Below are 14458 nucleotides of genomic sequence, written 5' to 3' on the forward strand. Positions count from 1 at the left end.
GCCCATTGGCCCGCCCGCCCCGCGCCCATTGGCCCGCCCCGCCCCGCGCCCATTGGCCCGCCCCGCCCCGCGCCCATTGGCCCGCCCCGAGGCCACACCCCGACCCTGGCCGGCTGCTCCCGCGCTGGCCGCTCCCGCGCCGGTCCGGGAGGGGGCCCGGCTTCTGCCGCCCGCCCGCCCGCCGGCCCCCGCCCCGGCGCCCCCGTCGCCGGGGCGGGCCGGCTTCCTCGAGGGGTGCCCTTGCGCGAGCTGCCGGACCCGGGAGGAGGCCGCGTCTCCTTGGCGGGCTTCCCGGGAGCAGGTTATTCTTTAACGCACGACTGCCCACCTCCCGCGCCCCTTATGTAACTCCAGGGGCTGGGTGGCGGAGCCTTCCCTGCCGTTCAGGGTTCAGGTCCCACCCTGGGGTAGCCACCCTGCGGGCCGGCTCACCGCTCGGAGGAGCCCCTCGGCCTGAGTACCGCCCGCCAGGGCTTGCCTCCCTCCCCACTCGGTCTTCTGAGCCCGACCAGCCGGCGGCCCCAGGTGACAGGGCGCAGGTACCCAGCACCCCTAGCGGGAGGAAGCCCATTCCCAAGGAGAGGTTTTCACTCCTTCCAGACCCCACCCCGCCAAGCTTCCCAGGCTTTCAAGAAGAGCAGGCTGAGGTATAGCAGTGTTCATGCTCCCTGAGCTGGGGCTTTATTGAGACCCTGCCCTGGAGAGGACATGGCAGCCAGGACCCCAGGGACCCCATAGGCTGACAGCACTGCTATCCCGAATTCATGCTGTTAGCCGCGTGTGGGGGAGGGGACTCTGCGAAGTGGGGGGGTCGCACCCCACTCTGGAGGAAGGATCATCTGTACTTGGGTGTTCAGGGAAGAGGGGATGAAGACCCCCTCCCCAGGCTGAGACAGGAAGCAGGGGGTCTCCATGCCCTGCACATGTCCTCTCCTGGTAGGAGTTGGAGCTGGGGGTGTTCCAGGTGCCCAGGGGCCCCTATCTCCTGGATGCTCTCATCCGCGTTTTCCAGGAGGCTCGCTCCATGCCCAGGCCCCTGAGAGGGAGGACCTCGTAGGCCAGGCCACTCCCCAGAGCCAAACCCGCTTCCCCACTCCTGGGGTCTGGCTGGTCTGTGGAAGGTCCTGGCTCCCTCCTTTTAGGCTTGCTGACCCTGGAATACAGGATGTCCACCTGGAGAGAGGAAGCCAGTCCAGGGAGGGGTCAGCACCATCCACTCGGCCAAGGATCTGCCCAGTCCCACCCACCCTACCTCACACCCTTCACTTCACCTGAGCAGCTGGGGTCGCCTCAACTTTCCCCTGCTCCAGGCCTCGGGGGCCCCGATCTGTTCCCTTGAGCTTCTGGACACACGCATACTCAGCCACCACGGGTCTGGCCTCGGGACCAGGCCTGGCCACAGCTGCTGGTCAGCTGTGCCCCTGCCCACACCCCAGAGGTGACTGCCAGCCCGGCCCTGGTGATGGCAGCCAGCCCCACGTTGGAATAGGTGGCCTCAGGGCCGGTGGAGGGCGTGGCCAGGGGCAGCTCCTCGTGTGGGAAGGCTGCCAGGGGCCTGGTCGTAGTGCCTCTGGACGCCTCCAGCCATTGTGGGCACAGATCCAGGCCGTGGGGCTGGGGGTGGGGGCAGGGCAGAGACTACTTGGGGGTCCGGGGACGCCTGCCCACTGCCAGGCCCCAGCCCTTCCACCAGCTCACCTCTGCTGCAGGGCCGGTTGCGGTGCAGCTCATGCAGTCTGGTGTCCGACTTGCCGAGGGAGCAGTGGTGGGGTCGTCTCAGCAGTGACTGGGGGCAAGGAAGGCTGGCTGGTCCCCTGCTGGCCCCAGGGACGCCCTGGCACTCACCGCTTCTGCTGGCGTTACACTGCCCTGCGGCCCAGACAACTACCTCTGTGCCCGCTTCCTGGGTGCAAGAGGGTCACCAGAGCGGGGAGGCAGAGGTGCGGGTCAGAGCCATTGGCCTCCGGTCCAAGGCCCGTAGGGACGTGTGTGTAGAGAGCGGGTGCTGGGCCTGCCTGAGTCCCGCCCCCTCTGGCTGTAGAGCTGAGCCAGGCCCCACCCGGGCCAGGGACGGTCACACCTGTGGCAGGCTGTGCGCAACATCCACAGCCAGAGGAGCAGGGCGAGGCGCCCTAGGCCCCAGAGGGCGGGAGGGGCCGAGGGTACCTGTGGTCTCATCCTGCGAAACCGTGGATGGGCCTGGGGGCAGAAGACAGGGTGCTGGGGGCTGAGGGACTGGGCACCAACCTGACAGCCCCACTTGTGCGCCTTGTGCTGCCGGAAGGTCCCCCCCCCCCACCCCCGTGCTCTGACTCAGCACACAGGAAACCCCAAGGCTCAGCAGCCCCTCCCTCCTACAGAGGCCGAGGGGACACAGCCTCAGCGCCCACCCTCCCACCTCTGCCTAGGGGCTGCTGGTGAGGGGTGAGGCATGCTCTGCCTGGCCCCCATGAGGACCTGAGTTGGCAAGGATGACCCAAGTGATGGCCGAGCACGGCCAGCTGAGGGGCAGGGCAGCTGGGACCTGGCCAAGGTCCCACTGTGGTCACTGAGGCCAAACCTGAGAGCCGGGGAGGCCCCCAGGTCACACCCCAGGCTAGCAAGCCACAGGCCACAGACTCACCTCCAGCCATGGCTCCTGTCCAGGTGATGCCCCCTAGCTGTCCACTACAGAGACTGGCCCCCTGAGGGGCTGGAAAGCTGGGGGTCAGCAAGCAGGAAGGGCTTTGGACACTGACCACCCCATCCCTGGCTCTCCATCCCTCCCCTCCAACTGCCCCTGCCATCGGACGTCCGCTTCCTGGAGTCTTGGCACAGGTGCCAGAGGTGAGGGGCCAGCAGCATTGGAGCTGTCTCCGCAGGTGGGGGCCAGTCTGCTCAGACCCAGGGAGCGGGCTTTCCTCACCAGAGGGCCCAGGTCCCAATGCCCTGACCTGGTAGGGCCCAGTCTTCCCAGACCCCTGCCCTCAGCTGCCCTAGGAAGGCACCAAGGGGCCCGGAGCCCTGGCCAGGCTGGAGGACAGAGCGGGCACTCACCAAGGCTGGGGCTGGTGCGCCTCCTCCGCCACCTACAGGGTGGCGGGCAGCTTGGGAACCTCGAGCCGCGAGGCCTCTGTGTCGCCCTCGGCCCAGCTCCCCACCTCACTTCCTGCCCGTGCACCACGGTGCGTTTTCCCACGCAGCCGCCACGGCAGCCTCACCCACCTGCTGTTGCTCTGCCTGGGGTCTAGACGGGACTTGGCAGGGGTGTGCTGCGAGCTGGTGCTGATCGAAGGCCCTAAATCATGTCTCCACCCACGATGCAGTGGGTGCGTGTGGGCGACAAAACAGGCCGGCACGGAGACAGGGTGCCAACACCCCCCGCCCCACCGGGTCCTCCTGCCTCGATAACGGCGCTCCCTCTGGGCCCCGCACAGCCATAGTCTCCTTCCATCACTGCAGCACCGGGCTCACCCGTCTGTGGGTGTCAGGCAGCGTGGGGGGCACCCTAAGCTGTGACCGCATCTGGGAGAGCAGCAAGGATGCCCGTCCTCCCGGGCCCTCTGCCTCTGGGCAGGGTGCTGGGCAGCACCCTCACTCAGGACCCCTCCAGCCCAGCCCCGTGACCTGGTGCAAAGACCCTCCTCCTCAAAGTCCCCACGGCCAGCCGAGCCGCCACCAAAAGACACTGCAACAAAGTCACTTTAATGTCCTTGCTCAGGAGACAGCCCAGGACACTGGGAGGTGGGCTCAATGGTCAAGGAAGCGTCAGGAAGGTACCTGACAGGGACCCCCGCAGCCTGCCTCCTCTCAGCAGTGGCCACATGCCCAAGGCCGGCAAGAGGGCCAACTGTGTGGGCCGGCCCCTCTCCCGGTGGCATCCTAGCTGCGAGCGACAGCTGGTCTTCCTGAGGGCAGCGGAGCCGGGGTCCCCGAGCTCTGTCCACGCCACGTGTGCGGGCCCTAGAACTCGGTCATCTTCTTGTGGGTGTCCGCCTTCCTCTGTTCCCTCTGCAGGCCTGCCTCCCGGGCCCGGAGCTGCCCCAGCTGCCGCTGGGCTCCCGCCAGCCTCTCCTGCAGCTGGGCTGCTGTCACGCTGTGCCTGGGGAGGGGCCCGCCTTTCAGCACAGCCCATCATCCTCCAGCCCCTCCTCAGATCTGGCCCGCCGCCCTCGGGGCGGGGCGAGCTCTCACCCAGGCACCACGGGCAGGACCCACACGTACCGGCCAGCATTGCGGGCAAGGGCCTCCTGGATGCCCCGGATGGCTCGCTGGGTCTGCTCGATCTTCTCCTCCGTCTGGAAGAGCTGCAGGCTCAGGGCGCGCTTGGCACTCCTGCTGGCGTGGTACACCTCCTCGCCACTCCTCCTCCCTGGGGGCACCACCCCCGCCTCCAGGGCCCCAGGAGCCCCGCCTTTCAGCTTCTCATTCAGGAAGTCAAACACATTGCGAGACGGTGGGCGGCCCCTAGGCCCGCCCCCTCTGCCCCGGCACTTTGGGGGCCTGCTGGCGCCAGCCTGGCTGCCCCTGGTCCTCTTCTGCAGGATCTCCGCGCACTGGTCCAGCGACTTCCCTCGCGGCAGCACCACAGCGTGGATGGGCTCCACCCGGCCATCCGCATGCCGGCCCAGACCTGGGGGTACACCGAGATGGCGCTGCCACTGGACTCTGGGGCCGTGCTGAGGGAGCCCTTCGCCCCCCCACCCCCACCCCGTGCAGCACACACTCACCCTTGCCAAACTCGTAGCCCATCTTGGCGAGGAGTCTGGAGCCAATGCCCCGCGTGTGCACCTCCCAGCCGGCGAAGGCGGAGCTGCAGGTCCCGGGGTCAGCAGCACCAGGTTCAACCACTGCAAGCATCAGAGGGCAACAGCTTAACCCAGCTGGACGCGGGGCAGCCTGCGCTCCGGCCAAGGTTAGCCCAAGAGCTCAGCTCTGGGCCAGGGCCAATCCCCGGCACCCCTGGCTCCCTGCCAGTTGCCCAGGACTGTGTGGTGCAAACGACAGGCAGAGCCTGTGGCAGAGCCCAGCCCTCTCCACACTTCAGGGTCACGACCTGGTCACGTGGTGGTCCCTTCCCTATTCCCTGGAGGTGGGTGCCGCCGTTCCCCTAACAGAGAGCGGCACTCGCCTCTACCTGACGGCTCAGTCCTCCCCTCCATCAACATGGACAGCTTGGCTAACAGAGCCCAGGCGACACCCCCCTGGGGGAGGGCCAGACACTGCTAGCCAGTTCCTGTGTCCACCCACCAGGCCCCCGCGCCCTGCAGGAAACCGTCCCTTCCCGTGCGTCCCATCCGCTCCTGTGGCTCGCGTGGGACTGTCATCATTCTGGGTTTCTGCATCTGTGGGTCTCCGGACCTGCCCCAGACCCATCACGCACCCCTCTCATCTCCCCTGCCCGCTGTGGGGGCCTCGCGCCTGCCCCCGCCCCGAGTGCGTCCTTGTGCTGACCACAGTATGGGACCCCGCCAGCCAGGAGCCTCGCGGGGTGGCAGCAGCCATACCTCGAGCATAGCTGGGGTCGTCCACGTCACTGCCGTCTGAGTCAGAGGACCCTGCAGGCTCCGTGCGCAGCGGGGGCAGGATGCTGTCCCCCTCCACCACGGCCTCTTTCAACAGCAGAGAGTCAAACTTGACCGTGTAGTAGCCACTGTCCACATCTGGAGGGGCACAGAGGCAGCAGGGCAGTGGCCTCAACACATGGAAGGAGCCACTCTGGAAGCTGGGGGCAGGGCAGGGCCTTGCTCCTCTTGGGCGTGGGGTGGGGTCCCAATGCCCAAACAGAGCAGTGGTCGGGCAGGACTAATGTGTGACACATGGGGAGGGCTTCCCAGAGGACCCTGTCAGGGAGGCCCCGGGCAGCCTCACCAGTGATTCGCGCTGGGTACCAGAGGCCATCCTGCCGCTTGGCCAGACACGCAGAGCCGGCTTGCAGGGAGCTCAGGTCCGGGTCCTGGAAGGGGCGCAGCTCATCCACAGAGACCACCTGCCCATGGGAGAACCTGCAGAGAGGGCCACAGGGATGCAGACTCAGATACGGCCACCAGGGCCCCATGAGCTGGGAGAATCCCATCTACCTGCCTGGACACCGCCTGGACAGGAAACATGGACGGGGACACAGATACACACAGCTACATACATATCTGCTGAACACGTGTGTACATATGACACACACACATGCACACATGTACACACACCCACTGAACACGCACGTGTACAAACATGCACACAATACACACCCACGCACATACACTGAACACATACAAACACCCACGCACACACGCAATATACACCCACGCACACACGCAATATACACTGAACACATGCGTACACATGTATGCACACAACCCATGCACACGTGCACACATATACACATCCATGCCCACACATGCACAATACACCCACACACGTGTGCACAAACGCGTACGTACAGTGTACACGTGCACACATACACGTGCACACAAGTATGCACACGCACACATATGCACAGTGCATACACACATGCACACAAACGTGTGCACACACAGGTACACACACACGGCATACACAAGCACTCACCTACACACGCATGCAATGTACATGCACACGTGTATGGACATGTGCACACGTGCACATATGCACATGCACATGTATGGACACACACACACTTGTGCTTGTTGTGTTCTCACTCTCAGGATGGACCTGGGTACCCTGAGGAAAAGATGCTTCGAGTTTCTCCCCAGCCTTCTGTGCTAGAGTCATGTATACACAGGCACACACATGGCTGGTAGACATCCTTGTGATGAGAGCTCCCTGGCGCCTCTCCACCAGATACAACAGGTCATCAAGGCAAGTGTGTCTGCGTGCTCTCACAGGACTGAGTCCTCCCCAGCCAATTAGAAAGAGCTGGTTGTAATAGTGCTGCCTTGACTTCTAGATGTCAGTGAAACAGTGAAACCAAAATGAAAACCGGGAGAGAGGGTGTGGGGGAGGAAGTGGGAACAGAGGGCTGCAACCTTTAACTTTGCCAAATAAAGACATGAAGCAACCACGCACACATCTCCTGCTGTGCCCCCATTTCAAGGAGGAAGCAGTTCTAACCCCATGAGAGTAAGCGAAGACAGGCACTCGCTCCAGACACACAGCCAGCCCTGCCGTGGCTGTCTTCCTAGGTGGGGTCCATGGGGAGAAAGGAGAGGAAACAAGGCATTTCAGTCACCTTCCAGGAGCAAACAAAGGTGGCCTCGGATGCCTCCCTGGCGGGGTTCTGGCCATTTCCTTCTCACCCCTGACTGTCCTCAGGCACCCAGGGTACCACCAACGGCCAGTGGCACCAGCAGCTGCAAAACTGGCCCACGTGTCCTGCAGTGGGCATGGTGGTTGAAAAGCCCTCTTCAACCGAGGAAAGAGGCCCAGACTCGGTGAATTTGGCCAAACACCCCCTCAACACACCCAGACACCACAGATGCCACCAACTAAACCTCCCTGCAAAAATCTTTGGTACTCTTAGAAGCCCTAAAATTTGGTGTCCCCCTTAACCCAGCAAGTGCTTCTAGGGAATGACCCTAAAACAACAATAATGAAAGTATGTAAGGACTGAGAGAGAAGGATGTGACCCAAACACGAAAGACTCGGAAATAACCTAAGTTCCCAACCATGGGGAGTAATTAACGGCGTGTCCATGAAACGAATGTCAACGAAGAGCACAGGCAGCCTGATCAATGGAATGAAGTGCACCCAGCAAGAGCCTCTCATACAACAAACTTCACGCAGGACAGAGGAGGTGTTACCAACGAGGCAGGAAAAGACACACTATGGATTTCAAAAGGAAAAAATTAAAAATTGGTTTCCCATACAAAAAACCCCAACAACACCCCACTCGATCATCTGCTTCACAACATTCACGAAAATACGCTCCAGAATAAGTAAAAACTTGAACCAGAAAACACGCATTTAGAATGAGTATACGCCACAACTCAGTTTGATTTATCCCAGGAATGCAAGGGTGGTTCAACAGATGAAAACCATTCAATGAAACAGAGCACGTTAATAGAAAACCAGCATGTCAACCGATATAGAAAAGATACTTAAAAAAATCCAACACCCTTGCATGTTAAAAACACTCAGGGACTTCCCTGGTGGCGCAGTGGTTAAGAATCCGCCTGCCAATGCAGGGCACACGGGTTTGAGCCCTGGTCTGGGAAGATCCCACATGCCACAGAGTAACTAAGCCCATGCGCCACAACTACTGAGTCCACGTGCCACAACTACTGAAGCCCGCACCCCTAGAGCCCACACTCCACAACAAGAGAAGCCACTGCAATGAGAAGCCCACACACCACAACAAAGAGTAGCCCCCTCTGGCCGCAACTACAGAAAGCCCGTACACAGCAACGAAGACCCAATGCGGCCAAAAATAAATAAATAAATTTATAAAAAACAAAACAAAACAACACTCAACCTGATAAACAGCAACTATGGAAAACCCACAGCTCACATCACACTCAGTGGTGGGAGACTGGGTGCTTTCCCCCTAAGATCAGGAACAAGACAAGGATGGCTGCTCTCGCTACTTCTATTCAGTGTAGTACTGGAAGTTCTAGGAGGAGCAATTAAGCAAGAAAAATAAGTAAAAGCCATCCAAATTGGAAGGGAAGAAGCAAAAGTGGGCTTCCTTGGTGGCACAGTGGTTAGGAATCCGCCTGCCAATGCAGCGGACACGGGTTCAAGCCCTGGTCTGGGAAGATCCCACATGCCGCAGAGCAGCTAAGCCCATGTGCCACAACTACTGGGCTTGCGCTCTAGAGCCCGCGAGCCACAATTACTGAGCCCGTGTGCCACAACTGCTGAAGCCTGCGTGCCTAGAGCCCGTGCTATGCAACAGGAGAAACCACTGCAGTGAGAAGCCTGCGCACCACAACGAAGAGTAGTCCCGTTCGCCACAACTAGAGAAAGCCTGAGCACAGCAATGAAGACCCAAAGCAGCCAAAAAAAATTAAAAAAAAAAAAAAAGGAGCAAAAGTACCTCTATCAATGACATAACTGTATATATAGAAAACCCTAAATAATCCAGAAAAAAATCCTATTAGAGCTAAAAAATGAATTTGACAGTGTTAGAGGATATAAGATCAACATAGAAAGATCAGTTGTATATTAATACACTAAAAATGCACAATCTAAAAATGAAATAATTTCATTTACAGCAGCATGAAAATGAATAAAATACTTAGAAATAAATTTAACCAAGGCTTGTGAACTACAGAACATTGCTGAAAGAAATTAAAGAAGACCTACATAATTGGAAAGAGATCCCATGTTCATAAATTAGAAAACTTCATTTTATTAGGATGGCAATACTACCCACATTGATCTACAGACACAATGCAATTCCTATCAAAATTCCAATCTTCTTTTACACAGAATTGGACAAGCTGATTTTAAAATTCATATGGAAATGCAATGGATCTTGAATAGCCAAAAGAATCTTGAGAAGAAGAAAAATTGTTTGAGGACTATGTACTTCCTGACCTTCAAAACTTACTACAAAGCTACAGTCATCCAAACAGTATGTACTGGCATAAACACATCCAGTCCATTGGTGTGGACCAATGAACTGGATGAGAGAACGCAGAAATAACCCCTCACACACATCAATCAGGTCTCGTCAGGGGTGTCATGACAATTCAATGGGGAAAGGACAGTTCTTTCAACAAATGGTACTGGGAAACTGGATACCTACATGCAAAAGAATGAAGCTGGACCCTTACACCATTAGAGCATATGATTTTTTAAACATATATATATATTTTTTAAATTTATTTATTTTTTGGCTGTGTTGGGTCTTCGTTTCTGTGTGAGGGCTTTCTCTAGTTGCGGCAAGCGGGGGCCACTCCTCATCGTGGTGCGTGGGCCTCTCACTATCGCGGCCTCTCTTGTTGCAGAGCACAGGCTCCAGACGCGCAGGCTCAGTAGTTGTGACTCACAGGCCTAGTTGCTCCGTGGCATGTGGGATCTTCCCAGACCAGGGCTCAAACCCACGTCCCCTGCATTGGCAGGCAGATTCTCAACCACTGTGCCACCAGGGAAGCCCGAGCATGTGATTCACAAGGGAAATTTTCAACAATATTTTATGTCAAAATGGAGTAAGTTATGTGAAATATTCAAGGAAAGTAATACGAGACAAGAATCTTATACAGTAAGTCCCCTACATACGAACCTTCAAGTTGCGAATTTTCAAAGACGCAAACATGCCACTGCATGCCAGCTGTTGTACTGTACTACTGTACTTTTCAAGGTACTGTAAGATTAAAAATGTTTTATTTTTTGTGTTGTGTTTTATGCATTACTTGTGTGAAAAGTATTAACAGCCTATTACAGTACAGTGCTATATAACTGATTGTGTTTGTTGGGTACCTAGGCTAACTTTGTTGGACTTATGAACAAGTTGCACGTACGAACGCACTCTCAGAACAGAACTCGTTCGTGTGTAGGAGACATACTGTATTCAACAAAACTGCTCTTCAAGTATAAGAGACACAAACAGAACCTAATCAACATGCCAGATCTCCGGAAACATTATTCCTGTGAGCCCTTCCTGAAGAATCTACCAGAAAACGAGTCTCAGACAACCAAAATGCTAAAAAGACCCCAACAGATGGAATGATGGTAAGCATGAAATGCAAAGGTCCTTCTAGAACTAAGGTTGGGAGTAAAAGGGAAACAATGGCTGTAATGGCCACAAGCTCCAACAACGCAGGTCTACTGAAATCACAAAGACAGAGGGAGAATGTGGGTAGTAGTACATGTAAAAATGCTTTTAACAGCTTTCAATCATCATAATTGAAGAATGAATGTTGTTATTCTGAGTGTCCTGTGTGTGTAAAATGGGATAAAACAAATTAATTATGGGTCCTTTGGAGCCCATCATTCCCTATGTCATTGAGAACCAGAGTCCTGGAGTAAACAAGGAAATACGGACGTGATCCAGAAAAGGTTAAGTAGAAACACTGCAATCCTTAATTTGAATTGGAAGTATCAGTATAATTTCACAAGGTATTTGTCCTTAAAAACATATGTGATATAGGTACATATACACTAACCTGTACGTTAGTGTGTGTCCACCTATATTCCCTAGCTCTGTCTGCTGAAAAAGCCTACAGCGATGAACAAACTAGCAGCAAAGTGCATCCCAGTGCCCCCACCATGGGTTGTGAAATACCATCTCCCATTAAAAGAAACCATGGCTGGGCTTCCCTGGTGGTGCAGCGGTTGAGAGTCTGCCTGCCGATGCAGGGGACACGGGTTCGTGCCCCGGTCCGGGAAGATCCCACGTGCCGCGGAGCGGCTGGGCCCGTGAGCCATGGCCGCTGAGCCTGTGTGTCCAGAGCCTGTGCTCCACAACGGGAGAGGCCACGACAGTGAGAGGCCCGCGTACCGAAAAAAAAAAAAAAAAAAAAAAAGAAAAGAAAATAAAAGAAACCAGGGCTTCTTGGAGACTTGGGTGCCTTCAGGTCTGGGGTAGGAAGAGTACAGATGACTGTGGGAAACCCTGACTCCTGGGGCTGTGTCAAAAGGATGTGGGAGCCAACCTGAAGAAGCTCCCACTTGGCAAGGGTGAGACAATTTGAGTTTCAATAAAGATCAGAATCTCTGTGGACTGAAATTCATCAAATATATTTAAATCCATCAGTCCATATGGATATTAACTATTTTTTAAAAGCCAATTTATCACTTCAGGATGAAAGAGAACCAATTTGCTATCTTGGAAACCAAGGAAACAAAACAGAAAAGTCCGGCATTATCCTGCCTTTTCCATATGATCCGTACCACTAGGTGGCCAAATTGTAGACAAGGAAAGGCATCTCTCTATACCGTTCGGGTAGTAAATGAACTGACAAAATTAAAGAGCTGTTTTTTGCAATCCACACTGTATCAGTGGATCTCGGCATTAAGCACCATTGGCAGCTATACATCAGGTGCCTCCTGATGAAAGCACAACACCTAGAGACATGCCCAACTGGGGGTCCTGAGTGTGACCAGGTCCCTGGATCCAGATGCCAGCCTGCAGTGAACACAGGAACATGCTGGGCTGCACCAGGGCAGTCGATGATGGTCAAAGGGTCTGGTCCTTCAACAGTGAAACTGTGAGGCCAGGAAAGGCGGGGGTGGGGGGGCGGGGTGCAGACACAGCAGCCTTAAAAAGCAAGCAAGGTTGAACTACAACGTTTACACCCCGGCTGCACCTGAGTGATAAGCAACAAAGAACACAGGAAGTGATTATCATAAGTCGGGAGAGTGCTTCTTTTTGGAGGAGGGAGAAGGCTGTGTTTGGGCTGAGGCAAACGGAGGGGCTCCTGGAGTAATTGGCAAATTTGTAGTTTTGATCTGAGCAGCCAGTACTAGGGTGTTACAATGATTCCTCGTGCTATTTCTCTACTTCCTCTGATTTTATTTTACAATAACAAGATTAAAATTTGAAATTCGCTGTGTCCTTACTACATGTCAGCTACTGTTCAATATTCTTTTACTTCTATTAACACATCCCGTTCTCCCAACAACTGTGAAAGACATCCTCATCTCTGTTTTACAGACGAGGATATTGAAACATAGAGAGATGAAGTTAGAACAAATGTATGAAAAAAATGCTCAAACTTGCTAATAATCAAGGAAATACAAGTTCAATCAAGATCACCTCCCCAGCTCTCAGTGGGCACGAATTTGCAAGTAAGAGAACATAACCGAGGGTGACTATGGAACAGACCAGGGACTGGGAACCGCACGGCGCACAAGGACAGAAAATGCGCGTGTTCTCCACACTGCTACACACCGGGGACATTCTCACCAGGGACAAAAGATGGGCGCTAGGATGTTCACAGCACTTTGTTTGTAATAAATAACAACTGGGAAACTGGACTTCCCTGGTGGTGCAGTGGTTAAGAATCCGCCTGCCAACGGAGGGGACATAGGTTTGAGCCCTGGTCCGGGAAGATCCCACATGCCGCGGAGCAACTAAGCCCGTGCGCCACAACTGCTGAGCCTGTGCTCTAGAGCCCACGAGCTACAACTGCTGAGCCCGTGTGCCACAACTACTGAGCCTGTGCTCTACAGCCCGTGCTCCACAACAAGAGTAGCCACCGCAATAAGAAGCCTGCGCACCTCAATGAAGAGTAGCCCCCCGCTCACCGCAACTAGAGAAAGCCCGCGTGCAGCAACGAAGACCCAATGCAGCAATCAATCGATCAATCAATTAAAAAAAAAAAAACTGGGAAACACCAGGAGACAGGATAAAATGTGGCATATTCACGAGGAAAATGACACAGCAGTTAAAATGCACAAAATAGTTCTATAAACATCAACGTGGACTTTTCTCACAGACATGCTCTGTGAGAAGAGCTGCAAAACGAAGCATCCTGCATGCTAACCATTTAATTAGAAAATAAAACACAAATATGTCCTATTCACAGATACACGCATCTATAAAGGTCTCACATATAGTACAGAAAGCCACACCACAGATGTGACAACGAGCCTCCCAAGAAGGGGAGGGGACTGTGACAGAGTGCTGGGTCACAGGGTGCCTCAACACTATTTCATCTTTAAAATAAAAATTTCAAATAAAGTCTTAAATAAGTAAATTTTAAAAATCCAAAGCAAATGCAAGAAAATAACTATCAGACCGGGGTGGTGGTGAGGGGCATGTTCGTGGGCTGCATGGGTTGGGCCTAAAGCTGACAGCAGGCAGCAGCTGAGAGCACGGCAGAGGGGAGCCGGCTCTCTCAGAGCCTGGCTGCCTGGGAGGCCCAGCGACCACAGCAGCCATACGGCCTACCTGGCAGGCCTGCTGCCAGGTGAGTTAATACGCGTGAAACCCGTGGAACAGTGCCTGCCCAGAGGACGCAGCACAGGGACACGTCAGTTCTCATCCCCACACAGGACATGGCCCGGGGAGGGGAGGAACCCTCCAGAGGGACCAGTGGCACAGAGGACAGAGGGCTCCCTCCTCTGCTGCTTGACTGTGTGCTGAGGATAGGGCGCGCCCACCCTGTGGAAGCTGGAGGAGACTTATGACTGATTTGTCGTGCACTTTCCTGTATGCACACTACGCCTTTCACAAAACTTACAGAGAAAGAAAGGAAAAAAGGGGGAAATGTAGCAAATAAGACTTTGGGCCCAGCAAGAATCTATAAAGAAATAAGACAACGGAAGAACTGAAGGAAGTTACCCCGGACTATTCGTTAAAAAAGAAAATCATTTACTGGAAACCTCGGTAAGTATTCTTTGCAAAGAAAAACTAAAAAAAAGCAAAGTTAAAGTCACATGCTTAAGGGCTTCCCTGGTGGCGCAGTGGTTGCGCGTCCGCCTGCCGATGCAGGGGAACCGGGTTCGCGCCCCGGTCTGGGAGGATCCCACGTGCCGCGGAGCGGCTGGGCCCGTGAGCCATGGCCGGTGAGCCTGCGCGTCCGGAGCCTGTGCTCCGCAACGGGAGAGGCCACAGCAG

The 14458-nt window shown here is 55.4% G+C and overlaps 2 protein-coding genes across 3 annotated transcripts in view; both read right to left on the reverse strand.

Moving 5' to 3' along the window:
- Nucleotides 1-306: 306 nt before the first annotated feature.
- Nucleotides 307-2259, reverse strand: LIME1 (Lck interacting transmembrane adaptor 1). Its single transcript, XM_028499851.2, is given in 7 exon segments — nt 307-1023; nt 1026-1173; nt 1272-1397; nt 1399-1596; nt 1598-1786; nt 1846-1921; nt 2075-2259. Coding segments are annotated over 7 exon segments (1011 nt in total). The 5' UTR covers nt 2179-2259; the 3' UTR covers nt 307-853.
- Nucleotides 2260-3662: 1403 nt separating this feature from the next.
- Nucleotides 3663-14458, reverse strand: part of ZGPAT (zinc finger CCCH-type and G-patch domain containing) — a 12726-nt gene continuing 1930 nt past the window's right edge. For both annotated transcript variants that reach the window (XM_024128594.3, XM_028499462.2), the window contains exons 3-7: nt 5851-5984; nt 5487-5642; nt 4710-4829; nt 4204-4612; nt 3663-4081 (exon numbers count right to left, since the gene is read on the reverse strand). In XM_024128594.3, coding sequence (XP_023984362.1) covers nt 3943-4081; nt 4204-4612; nt 4710-4829; nt 5487-5642; nt 5851-5984 — 958 coding nt within the window. In that variant the 3' untranslated portion in view covers nt 3663-3942. The remainder of the gene's footprint in view (nt 4082-4203; nt 4613-4709; nt 4830-5486; nt 5643-5850; nt 5985-14458) is intronic.

This window comes from Physeter macrocephalus, chromosome 14 (assembly GCF_002837175.3).
Source record: "Physeter macrocephalus isolate SW-GA chromosome 14, ASM283717v5, whole genome shotgun sequence".
NCBI lineage: Eukaryota > Metazoa > Chordata > Mammalia > Artiodactyla > Physeteridae > Physeter > Physeter macrocephalus.